Raw genomic sequence first — 16741 nt, 5'->3', positions numbered from 1 at the left:
TGCCTGTGCACGTACTCTCTCTGAAATACATAAATCTTTTAAAAAAGTGAAATAAAAAATAAAAATTAATAAATAAATCCTTTGTTCTTACTATTCCTAATTGAACTAGATGATAAACATGAGGCTTAACTATATTATTCTACATACTTGTCTTTGAATATTTCCATAATAAAGAAGGCAAAACAAAAAGCCCCTGTTCCTGAAACACCAGTTTTTCAAACATTTGGGAAATGTGCCAAACAGCTATATAGCATTGGGACCCAGCTACATACTTAACCTAGTTTAAGAAGTAAAAAAATTTAAGTTTTTTTTTTTTTAATTTATTCATTTGAGACAGAGACAGAGAGCATGAGCAGGGGAGAGAGGCAGAGGGAAAGGGAGAAGCAGACTCCCTGCTGAGCCAGGAGCCCAATGTGGGGCTCGATCCCAGGACCCCGAGATCATGACATTAAGCCAAAGGCAGACACTTAACCAACTGGGCCACCCAGACACCCCAGAGAAGTAAAATTTATGTTTACCATACTATATGTAGTCAAAAACAGTGAAGTCCTTTCCTAGCAGAAGACTCAATTCTTTGTTTTCTGGAGGAAAGTAGGCCCTCATGTCACACTAATCTCCTGGGTTCAATGAAGCTTACGTTGGAGCAGCAGATCAAAAGACTCTATACTTACTGGTATGAAAAATCTAACCTGGACGTATTTCCTAGTTTGTCAAGGTTTCTACTACATCAGACCCCCTTGGCAGACATGCTCTGCTAGATACAGATGTCCCCTTTAGTACAGTCAAAGGTGGGATCAATGTTCCATCTAGAGTGCACAGGAGACAATGAGCCACCAAATTCAGCAGATCTCTAATTCTCTTCCCAGAACATGTTTTTTCACCACTACGCCAAGGATGAATTTAACCTCATCCCTTAAGAGCTATGAGCTTTGACTCACATTAACCCATTTAATTCTCAAACAAGACTATGAAGGAGGTACCCTCATGATTCACATATAAGAGTTGAAGAGGGTACCCGGGTGGCTCAGCTGGTTAGGCGACTGCCTTCGGCTCAGGTCATGATCCTGGAGTCCCGGGATCGAGTCCCATATCGGGCTCCCTGCTCAGCAGGGAGTCTGCTTCTCCCTCTGACCTTCCTCCCTCCCACACTCTCTACCATTCTCTCTCTCTCTCTCAATAAATAAATAAAAATCTTAAAAAAAAAAGAGCTGAAGAAAACAAGTGGCAGGGCTGAGATGTGAACCAAGCAGTCTGGCTCCTGGGCCCAAGCACTGAGCCTCTCCTAAGACGACGCACAGCTATACTAGTCAATTATGGGAGCTCCTGAACTTACACTTGCCCTGTTTCTTGTTCTCCTCCATCTCAATCCTGCGCTCCCGGCGGCGTTCCTCCCGAGCCTTCTTTTGGCGCTGACGCTTCCTCTTCTCAATGTCATCTGTGGGTTGGTCACATGGTGAGGAGGCAGCCCAAGGACAGCCTAACCATTAACTCCTCCCAGGTGACTAGTAGCTAGGGCCACATAAGGAGACAGCCAGACTGGATGAATAGATGGAGTGTTTCTGGAGGTATGGAGGCTCATGATGGAGCTCCTTAATTCCTCCCACACTGGGTTTCCAGTCAGAAGAACCCCTGAACTCCTCCATCAACAGAAGCAGAGTGGGTGCATTCTTACCTGAGAATATCTCTAGGGTTTCCTTAGAGACCACAGGAGGCTGCAGAGCCAGCTCACAGATGCTGAACTCACAGGTGAGCGGCAGGTGAGAGAGGTATCTATGGCGCTGTCGAACGTCCTACCATGGAAAAGGGATCAATACTCAACTAACACCGGACCAGGCTCTGAGGACAGAGGTTCCCACCCTAGACAGCCAAGAGTACAGTACGCACGCTCACACACAGCACACTCACACACAGCACGGGGGGCTCAAAGAGCAGTACTCAAGTTATCACCCTTTTACAAAGCGAAACAGAAACTGTCAATTAACATACAATAAGGTAGAATGCGCCACCAAAAGGCTGTGAATGAATAACTTGGTAATAAATAATCTAAAGCTGATCAGCTATTTCTGATTTTCTGGGGCCCACAACTGAGGGGGGAGAACAAGGGGAGATAAAAGAGTATTTGAAAATCTGGGATCCCCAGACAGAATTAAAGATAACTGGGAAGGCAGATAAAGCAGATTTCCCTATGAATAAAGCTTGGCCTGAAACAGTGAAAAAACGAAGGCCATCTGGGGCACCCGGGTGGCTCAGCTGGTTAAGCAACTGCCTTCGGCTCAGTTCATGATCGTGGAGTTCCCAGGATCGAGTCCCACATCGGGATCCCGGCTCAGCAGAGAGCCTGGTTCTCCCTCTGACCCTCCCCCCGTCATGCTTTCTCTCTCTCTCTCAAATAAATAAAATCTTAAAAAAAAAAAAAAATGAAGGCCATCAATTTAAGTTTAACTTTCTTTTCCATTCATTTTCTGCATGTTTGACGGAAAGTTTATGGTGCTCATAGTCTCTAATTTTGAGGCTTGTAACAAATTTGTGATCAACACGGGGATAACTCTCAAAGGGTAAAAACTCACATATGTAAATTATCAGACAATAATTAACAGGTTATCTGCTGAGCCAAAAATGTGTTTCAAGCTTGTATAACCTAGTGTAGAGCCTCCAAGAACTTTTCGATTCCTTGGACATTTTTCCAAAGCCATAAAGAAAAACAGAAAAACAAACTCATCTTGAATGAAAGTGGGACAAACCACAATAAATGAACCAGTAAAGCAGAGAGCACAGTGACTAACAAAACTCCAGCAAGATAAGGGAGCACCACTTAATCTCAAAACTTTGCAGGCATCATCAGTGACAAAAAAAGACTTACAACTTACAAATACAAGAGCTACGATCCCTGAAGGATTGGGAGCATGGGCTGGCTAGCCCACGTCAAAGAGAACAGGTTGATGGCACTCCGGAACCGTGCCCTTCAGGGCAGGCAGGACCTTACCTCGGACATGGAGTAGCCAGCGATCTCCACCACTACCGCCGAGATCTTCTCCGGGCTCTGCTCCAGGCTGCCGTACTCCCTCACAAGGCAGCGCACGTTCACAGGGTGCAGGAACATGTGCTGCCCGTCCTCCGCTGAAGACAAGCGCTCTCTCACACAACAGTCTTGGCCAGTCCTCAAGAGAGGGCCCCCCGCAGAGGTAGGCCTGCCTCTCCCTCCCCGAGGCCGAAGGCACAACAGACCCAAGCGCCCACAACCAGCAGCAATACCTCTTCCTGCTAAGAGGCCAGGTCATCTGGCTGAAACCTCTCTATGGCAACCCAGCCCTCCTCTCGGAGACACTCACCTTGATAAAAGTAGTAACAAGGAGAGCTGCTCAGGTGTGTGAAGCCTGGCTTGGTGATGGGTTCCTGCTGGCTGGACTCAGGGCAAATGGTCCCCTCTCCGAGACTGTCATCTGCTAACTCTGAGTCATCACAGGCCTCGGGCTCTGGGTCAGACACTGCTTCCTCTTCCTCCACCAGAGGGAGAGCAAGAGGACGAGCGGAACCCAGAGAACAAACTTCGGTGGTCTCTTCATCAAAAGCAGAAAGATACTCTAGCACACCCTGTTGGGACAAATTCTACATCAAAAGAAAGTACACGTGGCAAAGGTAGGCACCGGAACCAAGTTCTCTGGATGTTTTTCTTAGCTGTCACATTCACGGATTTAACATCCCTGGGTGAAGAACTAATAAGCACGCAGGAAATCTCATAGTCCCTCCTCTCCCCACAAAGTCCAGCGCCTACCACCTCAACAGCAGCACTGACGAACAGCAGCCGTTTAGTCTGGAACAAGGACACACTCACCTTCCTGGGTTGAAAAGCGGACTCCTTCGCCAAGGGAGCCATCAGCACCAGTTGTTCCAGAGCAGGCACAACACCAGGGACCTCCCTTCCGCTTTCAGTCAATCCTGACAGAGCCTCTTCCCGAGTCTAGACCACCAGAGAGAAGACCAGAGAAAGCTAAAGTTTCCAGAAACGCTGAATTTGGCAAGGGCTTACAACGGACTCTCTCCACAGGAGCCTAAGTTAAAAGGCAACAAGACCCAATGGGAAGAGTGCTCCCATCCCCCCTCAGTGCTTTATTTTTCTCCATAGCATTCATTTCATCTAATCCTATATATTTTGATTCTTTATTTTGACTATTTTCAATCTTGGTCTTAGAACGTAACTGCCAGGGGTGCCTGGACTTTAAGTACTTCAAATCCTCAACCTTTAAAGGAAACAGGAAGCAAAAAGCACTTGGTACCCAAATGGGATGGTATTCTGCTTAGAATCTGTGACAGTGACAATGATAACACTACACAAAAACTTCCTGAATAAAAATCCAAGAACACAGAACTCGTCTTCTTGTCTTTATAAGCTCTGCTTGAAGGGCCCCAGTGCAAGAGGCAGGGGTTTGGCCAACGCCCACCTCAACCTGGACAGCTCTACTATATAGCTCTTCTTCTCTGAAATGCACTGGAACAAATGCTCTACATTATAGGAAAAAAAACAAATTAAATACACAGTACCCTGCCAGAGAAGGCTCAGAAAAGACAGGAATTCAAATATCAGCTTTACCTCTTATTAGTTATATGTCCTCAAGCAAATTACCTTACGTAACCCATGACTCCATGTACTCATCCATGAAAGGGGATAGGTGTATCTATCACACCAGGATATGACGCTTAAGTGAGATAAATGTAAATACGGTACCTTCACACAGGGCCTGTCACATGCCAATCACTCAATAAACAAGGCCTTTCGTTGCTCTAATTAAGATCTGTAATTCTCAAAATATGGTCTGAGGATGAACAACATCAAAATCACCCCGGAACGCATTATAATGCAAATTATTAAGCCTACTGCGCCCAGCCTTGACTGAATCCACTTCTCAGGGGAGAGCCCGACAACCAGGGATTCTGATGCCTATTAAAGGGTACAGAGCTTAGGAAATTCTGTATTTGGGAAATTCCTGCTGCTCCAAATCCTCAGCAGGCATTGCTAGGGACTGCTGGATAGGCCATACTTTCTTCAAAATGTCCCTCAAATAAAACATCTCTAAAAGTAAATCCAAGTGTTTTCTTAGGGAAAAAAAAAGTCTACCTTGCTTAATTCAGAATCTAAGACTTCAGTGACTCAACTAGCTATAAGATCATTTTAGTTTCTTCCTTTCAGCTCCAGAGAGCATTTTAAAAACCACTAGGTGCCCCCGTCAAAACAAAACACAAAAATCACTAGGTCAGCCCTTCCCTCCCATCACCAAAACCTAGAGCAAACTGGCTTTTTTAGCCTTTCCCTGGTCACTACCTTAAATGTGGGACCGAGGTAACCTATCCCCACCACCCTATCCTGTTTCCAGGCACCGTCTTACCTTGAGCTCCTGAATAGCTGCCTCAATAAAGCAGGACTCGGGAGTGTGCTTCTCCTCCGCCAGTTGCTGCTCCAGAGCTACCTTCTCTTCCCGAACTACCCGGTGCAGCACCTGCTCCTTAGAGGCCAGCAGCAACTTGGAGTACTGGCTGTGCTGTTCATCTACAGGAAAGCCGGCAAGACCACAAAAATGCAACATTCAAAGCAAGCGCATGGCTACAGAGGAAGTTTTACACACAGCTTTTTTTCCCCTAAGTTGCAAAGATGGAATAATTTAACGTAATTTTCTAAAAAATAATTCAACAATGACCTTAATACAAGGTTTCTAACTCTGACCCCATTTTATAAGGCATCTAAGAAAACAAAAGATGCAGGGCGCCTGGGTGGCTCAGATGGTTGGGCGTCTGCCTTCAGCTCAGGTCATGATCCCAGAGTCCTGGGATCGAGTCCTGCATCGGGCTCCCTGCTCCTTGGGAGCCTGCTTCTCCCTCTGCCTCTCTCTCTCTGTTTTTCATGAATAAATAAATAAAATCTTTAAAAAACAAAAAATTTTAAAAAATTAAAAAATTAGCCTTTAAAAAAAAAGATGCAGTAAAAAAAAAATTTAGCCAAACAACATTCAATAATTACATCATCTGTAATATCAAAAAGCTACTATCAACCAGTATAGTCCAATAATAAAGAAACAGTTAATTACATGATGGCATAGTTCATTAAAGAGAATCTTGCAGACATTAAAAATGGTTTTCTGGGGCACCTGGCTGGCTCAGTTGGGAGAGCACACAACTCTTAACCTCCAGGTCAGGCGTTTGAGCCCCATGGTGGATGCTGAGATTACTTAAAATAAAAATAAATAAGCTTTAAAAAATTTTTTTAAAATAAAAATGGCTTGCTGAAGACACTTATTGACATGTAGAAATACATTACGTGAATAAAATGCAGACACCAAACTAGAAAATTTAATCCTAATCTCCCAAAAATATACAAGCATAGAAAAAAAATCTACAATTTTGGGGTACCTCTGGGTAAAAGGATCATGGAGGATTGATTTCCTTTACTTCCCTCCCCCATATTTTCTGTACTTTTTCAAAAATTTAAGACAATATTCTTTTGAGAAACCCTCAAAATACCATTCCCCACTCTCCCATCCTAGTACCCACCCAGAAATAACCATTTACAAATTTCAACGTTTTCATCAAATCTTTTTCTATACATTTATATACCCATGTTCATTTAAAGAAATAAAAGTTTTTCCATAAATGATAAACTCTAAGCTTTGTTCTTCATATTTCATCCAATGTGTGCTAAAATCTCTCAAAATATTAATACAGAGATCCAATTTTCACCTTCTGTATTGTGCTCCACAGTATGATACACTCTACTTTGAGTAAGTTCTTTATGGAACATGCAGCTTATCGTCAACTTCTATTACATTTTAACAAAAAATCCTTATACATGCTCCTTGGTGCAAATAATTTCCTTATGATATTTAAATATAAATGCTGGATCAAAAGTTGTGCTTTTTTTTTTTTTAAGTTTTATTTAAGTAATCTCTATACCCCATGTGGGGCTTGAACTCACAACCCTGAGATCAAGAGTCCCACGTTCCTCCAACTGAGCCAGCCAGGCACCCCTGTGCATATTTTAAATACTACCAAATTGCTCCCCCCAAAAGGCTACATCAAGTTATACTGCCACCAAGAACAACAGTACTCATTTTCCTACCCCTCCCAAAACCTGGTATTTCCAATGTTTTTTTTCTTTTTCTTGTGTGTCAATCTGATAGGCATTTTGATTTACACTTTTTTTTTTTAAGATTTTATTTATTCACTTGACAGAGAGAGAGACAGCAAGAACTGGAACACAAGCAATGGGAGTGGGAGAGGGAGAAGCAGGCTTCCTGCCGAGCAGGGAGCCCGATGCAGGGCTCGATCCCAGGACCCTGGGATCATGACCCGAGCTGAAGGCAGATGCTTAACGACTGAGCCACCCAGGCGCCTTGATTTACAAACTCTTAGCAAAGTTAAATCTCTATATATAATTTAGGAGGTATTCCAATATCCTTTTCTAGAAAATGCTTTGCACATACTTAGCCCATTCTTCTACTGGGTTGTTAATCTAATTTATAGGACACTCATACGTACTATACATTAGTTTTAAATGTGTAAATCTGGGACACTTGGGTGGCTCAGTCAGTTAGGCGTCTGCCTTAGGCTAGGTCATGATCCCAGGGTCCTGCGATCAAATCCCGCATCAGGCTCCCTGCTCAGCAGGGAGCTTGCTTCTCCCTCTGCCTGCGCTCCCCCTGCTTGTGCTCTCCCTAATAAATAAAATCTCTAATTAATTAATTAAAAATGTGTAAATCTTCCCCTAGTTTATCACCTGCTGACTTCAAGGAATCTTGTCAGATTTCACTCTTATAAAATCACATATATATTTTTTTCTTTTATAGCATCTATGGTTTTAGACTGGTTCAAAAATCCATCCCTACCTGAGGATTTATAAAGATACTATCCCATATTTTTTCTTAACTGTTTTAGATTTTTAAAAATTCAGTTACTCAATCCATGAAGAACTGATTTTTATGAATGGTATGAGACAGGGATCTAATTTTTTTTTCCATAAGAAGAATCAATTGTTTCAATACTATTTACTGAAAAATATCTTTTGCCCAGAAACTGAAATGCCACTTTAATCAATACTCGTTTCTGCAAGGAATATAGAACATACAACCCTGTGTACTTTCCTCACTGTGAATACTTCTCACATTCTATATTCTAATTGCCTGGCCACCAGTATGTCTCTTCTACTACTGAGTTCCTTGACAGGCACTATTTCAACAAAATTAAAAATTAAGGGGCGCCTGGGAGGCTCAGTCAGTTAAGCAGCTAACTGCCTTCGGCTCAGGTCATGATCCCGGAGTCCCAGGATCGAGCCCTGCATAGGGCTCCCTGCTCAGCGGAGACCCTGCTTCTCCTCATGCTCTCTCCTGCTCTCTCTCTCAAGTAAGTGAATAAATAAATCTTTAAAATTAAAATATATATAACTGAACCATACTTGAAACCAAGGGTTAAGCTGCTCTCTGCAAACTCCCCTCTAACCTACCAGAATCCTAAAAGTGATCTGGAAATGCTAGAAATGGCTTGCCCCAAAGGCTCAATTTCTGATTAGAAAGATATACTCAGTAGCCTTAAAGGATGTAGCCAGGATTATTTAGCCCCTAAATTAACAGAACTCACCTCCTAGATGAATAGGATGGCCTACATTCATCCATTTAGATTTGGGCAAAGCCAACAAGACCCCTTTCTCCCGCTTCATCAGCTGCATCGTAATGGTATCACCAACAACATACTGCCGTGACTCTGTGGCAACAACACTGTAACATGGACATTTAGATGGAAAAGAGCAAGGAGTCAGCAGATGGGGGTCTAATCTATTAAATGTCTCCATCTCACCTCTTGAGATCCTTCTTATGCACAGAACTGTAACAAATGGGACATTTACTCCAGGTCTTCTCACTCAGTGAAAGGTAGTGCAGAATGCATGCCCAGCAGAAGATGTGTCCACAACGGGTTATCTTGGCTGCAGTAGGTGGATATAGGCATATTGGGCAAGATGGCACTTCATGGCTACAAATGCGCTGAAACAAAACAGCACCACAAGTTATACTGCTTTCAAACTGACAAAGGACTGTCAAAGTCAAAGTCTCTTCTGTCCCATCCCCAACCCTGTACATCTCCTACTCAACACATCTTCACAAAATTGTTCAAAAATGCAGGTATATTAAAAGAAAAAAAAAAGCAGGTATATAACACTTTAAGTAAATCATTAAAGAAACCACAATGGCTTAATAGAGTAACAATGGGCACCTGGGTGGTTCGGTCAGTTAAACATCCTTTTTTTTGTTTTTTACGATTTTATTTATGTATTAGAGAGCATGGGGGGGGGGGTCAAAGGGAGAAGTAGACTCCCTGCTGAGCAGGGAGTCCGATGTGGGACTATCATGATCCTGGGACTCCGGGATCATGACCCAAGCCAAAGATAGTCACTTAACCACCTGAGCTACCCAATCACCCCATAAGCATCCCACTCTTGATTTCAGCTCAGGTCATAATTTCAGAGTTCTGGGATCAAGCCCCACATGAGGCTCCCCACTCAGCATTGAGTCTGTCTCCTTCTCCCTATCCACCCCCACCTCATGTGCACACACATGTGCATGCTCTCTTTCTCTAAGTAAATCTTTAAATATATATATATATAAATATATATATACACATATATAACTACACAAAAGGTATTTTAGAGGTTCCACAAAGGGAAAAAGTGACAAAAATCAATATATGAATCAATATGAGATTTTTTTTGTTTGTTTTAAAGATTTTATTTATTTATTTGACAGAGACAGCAAGAGAAGGAACACAAGCAGGGGGAGTAGGAGAGGGAGAAGCAGGCCTCCCGCTGAGCAGGGCGCCTGATGCAGGGCTCAATCCCAGGACCCTAGGACCATGATCCGAGCCAAAGGCAAATGCTTAATGACTGAGCCACCCAGGCGCCTCTATGATCCGCCCACTTTTTTTTTTTAATATTTTATTTATTTGAGAGAGAGAGACACAGCAAGAGAGGAAACACAACCAGAGGGAATGGGAGAGGGAGAATCAGGATTCCCGCCGAGCAGGGAGCACGATGTGGGGCTCGAACCCATGACCTGAGCCGAAGGCAGATGCTTAACAACTGAGCCACCCAGGCGCCCCGATCCCATTTTCTTAAAAAGATTTTATTTATTTGAGGGTGCCTGGGTGGCTCAGTTGGTTAAGTGACTGCCTTCGGCTCAGGTCATGATCCTGGAGTCCCGGGATCGAGTCCCGCATCGGGCTCCCTGCTCGGCGGGGAGTCTGCTTCTCCCTCTGACCCTCTTCCCTCTCGTGCTATCTCTCATTCTCTCTCTCTCTCAAATAAATAAATAAAATCTTTAAAAAAAATATTTTATTTATTTATTTGAGAGAGAGAGAGAAAGAGAACATGAGCAGTGGGGAGAGGGAGAAGCAGGCTCCTGGCTGAGCAGGTAGCCCAATGTGGGACTTGATCCCAGAACCCTGGGATCATGACCTGAGCTGAAGGCAGACGCTTAACTGGCTGAGCCACCCAGGCACCCCTATGATCCCATTTATAAAAAAAAAGATTTATATGTACACATACACAAAGGCATTAAAAAGGTCAAGAGGTGATGTACCAGTAATTTTCCAGCAGAGAAGTCAATGAGACTCACTTTATATACATCTTTATTTTTTAACCAATGAATATAAAACTTAGGTTTCATAGGACTTCTTTGTCATTCTCCGATGATTTTATGGATTTTCATACTTAATGGGAAGCCAGGCTTTGAGGCCTGTAGTTTTGTTTTGTTTAAAGATTTTATTTATTTATTTGACAGAGCTAGACACAGCAAGAGAGGGAACACAAGCAGGGGGAGTGGGAGAGGGAGAAGCAGGCTTCCCTCGGAGCAGGGAGCCCGATGTGGGACTCGACCCCAGGACCATGGGATCATGACCTGAGCCCAAGGCAGGCGCTTAACAACTGAGCCACCCAGGCATCCCGAGGCCTATAGTTTTAAAAAGTATTCTACATCCCTATAAGCTAAGAATAGCAAGGGAAGACCCAGAGCTCCTAACTTCAACAGAAAACAAAACACAACAGTGGCTTAGCAGTGCAGCTAATGGCTCATTCACCTGCCACAAGACTGAGGCCTAATTTGATACTGATTACTACAAATAGCTACCAATAAAGCCACGTCCATGCTATGTCCACCCCAGGTCAGGAGGGTAACCAGAGTTCCTCATATATTTCCCTGGTTCCTTCTTCCCAGGAGAGGTTGTAGATAGGGCTGCTTTGGTACCTTTTAGATGAAAGTTCTCCAATTCCCCAATCCTGTAGACCAGCCAATTAGAGAGCACAAACTGAACTCGAGGAGAAACCAGGACTGATCTCTGGGGAATGTCTACAGGGCGGCCATGCAGAAAAACGTATTAACAGTGAAACCAGCCAACAGCTGCTGTGTCACCATGGTCCATTTCTTTAGTTCTCGCTCCCACTAACAGCTTACAAGCTTAGCTGAGCTACTCACCACTTGTTCCACAAAGTCCCAGTTGACTAAGATATCAGGATCAGCAAAATGAACTGTGTAGTCCTGGTCTTCAGACACTACAAATTGGCAGCTGGAAATAGGGAAAAAGACAAGGAAAAGGCAGACTGTCAGAATCCACCAACATGCCATCAGCAGAAAGTCATTACTCCTTCACTTAGTGATCAAATACAGGCCATCAGCAGCCTTGGTTTGTGAAGCACTGAACTAGGACTTCAGCCTCAGCTCTCAGCCCTGGCTCTGCAGGGAATCCAAAGACTTGGCAAGTAGGAGTCTAAAACCATGAACTCTGTTTCTTCCGCTTCCAAGCCCAGCCAAGCTGCTGTAGGCCTCCCTTGAGCTAAAATTAACCTAGCCTATGGCTCCATCAATCAGCAGGGAGCCAGATTTCCTCCCTCCTTGTGAGAAACCTCAGCACACAGCTAATCTTCAAGGCAGTAGAAAGACTATTCTCAATCATTTGACTACCAATTTATGTAAGGTACTAACCAGTTACTTCAGTCAAGATCCAAGGTCAAAACTTACATAACTAATGACACACAAAAGGAAACAAAAGGGAATCAGTATTTGAGCAAATATATGCCAAACACTCCAACCTGTCATCCAATTCTCCCTTAAGTAATTCTCCTCCTTTACAGGGAGAAGCTGAGTCTCAAAGTGGCTAAACAAATTACCCAACGTTGAAGGTGAAAATAAAATTCAAATCTGGGTCCAATTCCAAAGCAAACACTTTTACTACCTCATCATGACACTAAAAGCATTAATTTTATCATTAATTTATTTAAGCATTATATTCTTTTAAACACCAAGAACATCCGCTTGCAAAGCTGTTTTTCAACACTTGCCACCGCACCCCCCTCAAAAAGAGAGAGAGGGAGAGGAGACAAAGAACCAGATCAACTCCCTTTCTACCTCTCTCCCACAGCCGTTTAAAAGAAGCTTCTTCTGGGGCACCTGGGAGGCTCAGTCAGTTGAGCAACTGCCTTTGGCTCAGGTCATGATTCCAGGGTCCTGGGATTGAGCCCCGAGTTGGGCTCCCTGCTAAGAGGGGAGTCTGCTTCTCCCTCTGCCCCTCACCCTGCTCGTGCTCTCTCTCTAACAAAAATTTTTAAATAAAATAAAAGTTTCTCCTAAATTAATAAAATAAAAGCTGCTTCTCAGCTCCAGCAACTGCCCAGAGGTTCAACTGCACTTTCCTCCTAAGAGCAGACATACTCACTTGGCCTGTAAAAAGAGTTCCTTGTTAAAAGGCTTATGCCCCCACTTGTTCCTTTTTCCCCAGCTGCCATGTCCACTGCCTTCAAAGTGACCCGCCTGGCCACGGGGTTCAAAAGTGAAATTCAACAAGTGGTTCAGATTGATCTTCTTCGGACCAGAGAACTGGGCAGGGCTAAACTCTGCCCTCTGAGCCTCTGCTACCTAGAACAAGAATGAATCAAGTATTTCAGATTATTATTTATAGCAGAAACTAGCACAACCCCTCCTTCTACATGGCTTAAAATACTAACTAAATGAAACACAGGCTTAAAGTAAACAATCTTCCTAGGAGAGGGTAATACAAAAGTCCACCTAAGATGTGGATGTGAGTGGAGAGGGGGACCAGGGCCTTTAACATACAATTCCTTAAACTGTTCAGCCTGGCCTGTGAAAAGGCCATTAACCCTTAAGTGACAAAACCCAACAGGAACTCCTCTAGCTATCTTGAAGTACAAGGATTTACTTACTGGATTAATCTTTTGACAGTCCCATAGGACTCCTACACCTTCACTCTTATTAGCTACTTGTTCTTTGGTTTGTTTCTGGCAAAAGCGAGTCTGTGGAACTATACTCTGGAGGCGGCTTGCAGGCAGCTGCTAACTGCCATGGGCTTCAGAATCCTGCCAGAGAGACCTCCTGTCTAAGACATGCACTGCTATTCATTGTTAATTAAAACTGACGGAATTAGAACATGTAGGCAGACTACCTCTGTGTCCAGAAATAAACCCCATCAGCAGATTCAGAAACAGTTTAGAAAGTGGCAAGAAACCACATGGGAGAAATACCACTGCACACAAAGATGGAAGAAATCATGTTGGGGCTTTTTTGGCTCTTTTTTTTATTTTTTAAGGTTTTATTTATTTATTTATTTGACAGAGAGAGAGAGAGAGGGAGAGCAAGCGAACGCACAAGCGGGGGGGGGGGAGCGGCAGGCAGACAGAGAGGGAGAAGCAGGCTCCCCACTGAGCAAGGAGCCAGACGTGGGGCTCAATCCCAGGACCCTGGAATCATGACCTGAGCCGAAGGCAGATGCTTAACCAACTGAGCCACCCAAGCACCCCTTTTCTTGGCTCTCTTAACATTCCCAAATTGAAATGGTAGATATCTGTTAAGTCAGCTAGTGCATTCCCTAATCCCAATTTCTCATTTAATGTTATAAACACTTTGCCATGTCAGTCATATTAGCGTATAGTCACTTTAAATCCACTACGTCATATAGGTATACTATAATGCCCCCTGTAGGACACACTGTTCATAGCTTCTCCTCTGTAACAAAATAATGTTATGATACACCTATTTTTGGATAGATCTTCATGCACAAATATTTGGCCACATTGGGCGCCTAGGTGGCTCAGATGGTTAAGCGTCTGCCTTCGGCTCAGGTCATGATCCCAGCGTCCTGGGATCGAGTCCCGCATCGGGCTCCCTGCTCCTTGGGAGCCTGCTTCTCCCTCTGCTTCTCTCTCTCTCCCCCTCTGTCTCTCATGAATAAATAAATAAAATCTTTAAAAAAAATAATAATGTTATGATACACCTACTTTTGGATAGATCTTCATGCACAAATATTTGGCCACATAAAATTATTTCTTCTGAACGTATAGTAGGAATTACTGGGTCAAAGGAAATACAAATTTAAGGCTTTTGCTACCTAGTCAAATTTAGAGATTAGTAAACAGCACCTGCACAGACGTCATGAAGAGTACAGGGGCGCCTGGGTGGCTTGGCTGGTTAAGCATCCAACTCTTGATTTCAGCTCAGGTTATGATCTCAGGGTCGTGAAATGGAGCCCGAAATTGGGCTCCATGTTTGGCACAGAGTCTGCTTGAGGTTCTCTCTCTCCCTCTCCCTCTGCCCCTCCCCCTGCTCATGCTCTCTAAATAAAATAAATAAAATCTTAAAAAAAAATCTAAAGAGTACAAAGAGGGATATGGTGAACTATACCTTACACTGCAGAGACAACCAATATGGCCTGAGATATCCTATGCATATAGACCCAAGTATAGGACCCTTATGATTGAGTACAGTGGCACTGGGGCGCCTGGGTGGCTCAGTTGGTTAAGCGGCTGCCTTCGGCTCAGGTCATGATCCCAGGGTCCTGGGATCGAGCCCCACGTCAGGATCCCTGCTCAGCAGGGAGCCTGCTTCTCCCTCTCCCTCTGCTGCTCTCCCTGCTTGTGCTGTCAAATAAATAAATAAAAGCTTAAAAAAAAAAAAAAGTACAGTGGCAAACCATAAACAATTTCATCTCAACACTAGATCCTGGGAGACAACACCTCCGACTGTTTATGTAACTGACCACAGGGAGCTCATGACTTCCAGGTCATCTGTTGCCTCTCATCCCCTGGATGCTCATTTCCATGTGGCTCTGCTGTCCCCTCATCAGTCTTCCACCCCCAGTGTCCCAACCCTACATAAGAGCTGGTGCTCACTCCACGAAATCCTCCACACCTTCAACCTTCTATCATCACCTTGTTACCCTAGTTGGCCCACTGCCCCCCTCTTCAATACTGCCCACCACAATTCCTGATAAATTATCCTTCCAAAACACTGACCTCTCAGTTCCTTGACCCTCACCTCCTTCAATTAGCTTGCCCTCCACTCTACCTCAGGAACGCAATTCCCAAGGACATACCACCTAGATCTGTGCCACCTTATACAGCAACCACAACTAGCCAGATGTGGCTACTGAGCACCTGAAATGTGGCCATTGCCACATAATACCATTTTAGCTATATTCGGTAAAAACATAAAAACTATTTCATCATTTCTTTACTTTTTTAATGTGGCAACTAGAAAAGTTTAAATTATGTATGTGGCCTGCATTTCTACTGGACAGCACTGCTCTACATCTAGACTGTTAAGAATAACAATCACACCTCTTCCACCATCTTAACTTTGAGCGCCCAACATCCAAGCAGCAACTCCCTCCTTTCCTAGCTTGTTCCCTTTAGTCCTGTTTCCCACAATTCTTTAGCCCCACTGGAATCTCCAAACCAGTGATCCAACCCACCCCTACAATTTTCTTTCCTTACTTGGCCTAGATCCTATGGTCCACTACCCCCTTCTCTTTGTCATCTGAATTCACCTGGCAAAACCTTCCCCTGATTAACCCAACTCTCTGCCTATGTATTTCCACATCAGCACCAGTTATACACAAGAACACAACCACACCACACTGACCAGTCTCACTAAGTAGACCCTCAGGCTGCCTGGCAATACTACCACAACCTGATGACATTTCTGTACCCACTTAATTCCCCAGTCACCCAGTCATCCATTCCTCAAGGCTTCCAAGGCTCCTCCCTCAGCTCACCTTCCATATTTCACCGAGACAATAAGAATAATCAGTAAAGAATTCCTACATCCTCCTACCAGTACTCTGCCTTCCTCTTATTACTGAGGATGAACCGGAAAAGCTCCTATCTAAGCCAACTCCTCCACTTGTATACAAGATCCCAACTCCTCAAGGACTCAAGGACACTGTTCCAGCAATTCTCCCCCTTTCCTCTGCATCAGGTTTGCCCCCTCACAGGACAATCCCATTACCAGAGATATGCTGTTTATTTCTCTAACTTTAAAACCTCTCGACTTCATACTCCCTCAAGCTACTGCCTCAGCTCTCTGCTCCCCTTTAGAGCAAAGCCACCAGAAAGTGCTGTCTGAACTTGCTGTTTCTTCCTCCCATTCTTCCATTCTCTCTAAATCTATGCCAATCAGGTTTTTGTCCTCACCACTCCACCAAAGCAGCTCAAGGCCAACAACCTACCTTCCCATGATCAAATCTACTGGTCCACCAACCTGCCTTCCTATTATGAAATCTACTGGTCCACTTTCAGTCCTAATTTTCTGCTTACTGGCAGAGGGCAAAACTAACCACTGTCTCCAAATGGCTTTCTCCCTTTTTGCTGATGCCTCATGATCCTGACTCGGGCCTCAGTCCTTAAATCTACTCCCTTTCTGCTGCA

The 16741-nt window shown here is 43.9% G+C and overlaps 1 protein-coding gene across 2 annotated transcripts in view; it reads right to left on the bottom strand.

The window, feature by feature from the left end:
* Positions 1-16741, bottom strand: part of RNF10 (ring finger protein 10) — a 38291-nt gene that overhangs the window by 7628 nt on the left and 13922 nt on the right. For both annotated transcript variants that reach the window (XM_027575788.1, XM_027575789.1), the window contains exons 3-12: positions 12739-12938; positions 11502-11592; positions 8836-9020; positions 8620-8756; positions 5382-5542; positions 3833-3958; positions 3330-3591; positions 2984-3117; positions 1673-1790; positions 1334-1435 (exon numbers count right to left, since the gene is read on the bottom strand). In XM_027575788.1, coding sequence (XP_027431589.1) covers positions 1334-1435; positions 1673-1790; positions 2984-3117; positions 3330-3591; positions 3833-3958; positions 5382-5542; positions 8620-8756; positions 8836-9020; positions 11502-11592; positions 12739-12938 — 1516 coding nt within the window. The remainder of the gene's footprint in view (positions 1-1333; positions 1436-1672; positions 1791-2983; positions 3118-3329; positions 3592-3832; positions 3959-5381; positions 5543-8619; positions 8757-8835; positions 9021-11501; positions 11593-12738; positions 12939-16741) is intronic.

This window comes from Zalophus californianus, chromosome 14 (assembly GCF_009762305.2).
Source record: "Zalophus californianus isolate mZalCal1 chromosome 14, mZalCal1.pri.v2, whole genome shotgun sequence".
Classification (NCBI taxonomy): Eukaryota; Metazoa; Chordata; class Mammalia; order Carnivora; family Otariidae; genus Zalophus; species Zalophus californianus.
This window is presented reverse-complemented; position numbering and strand designations above follow the sequence as displayed.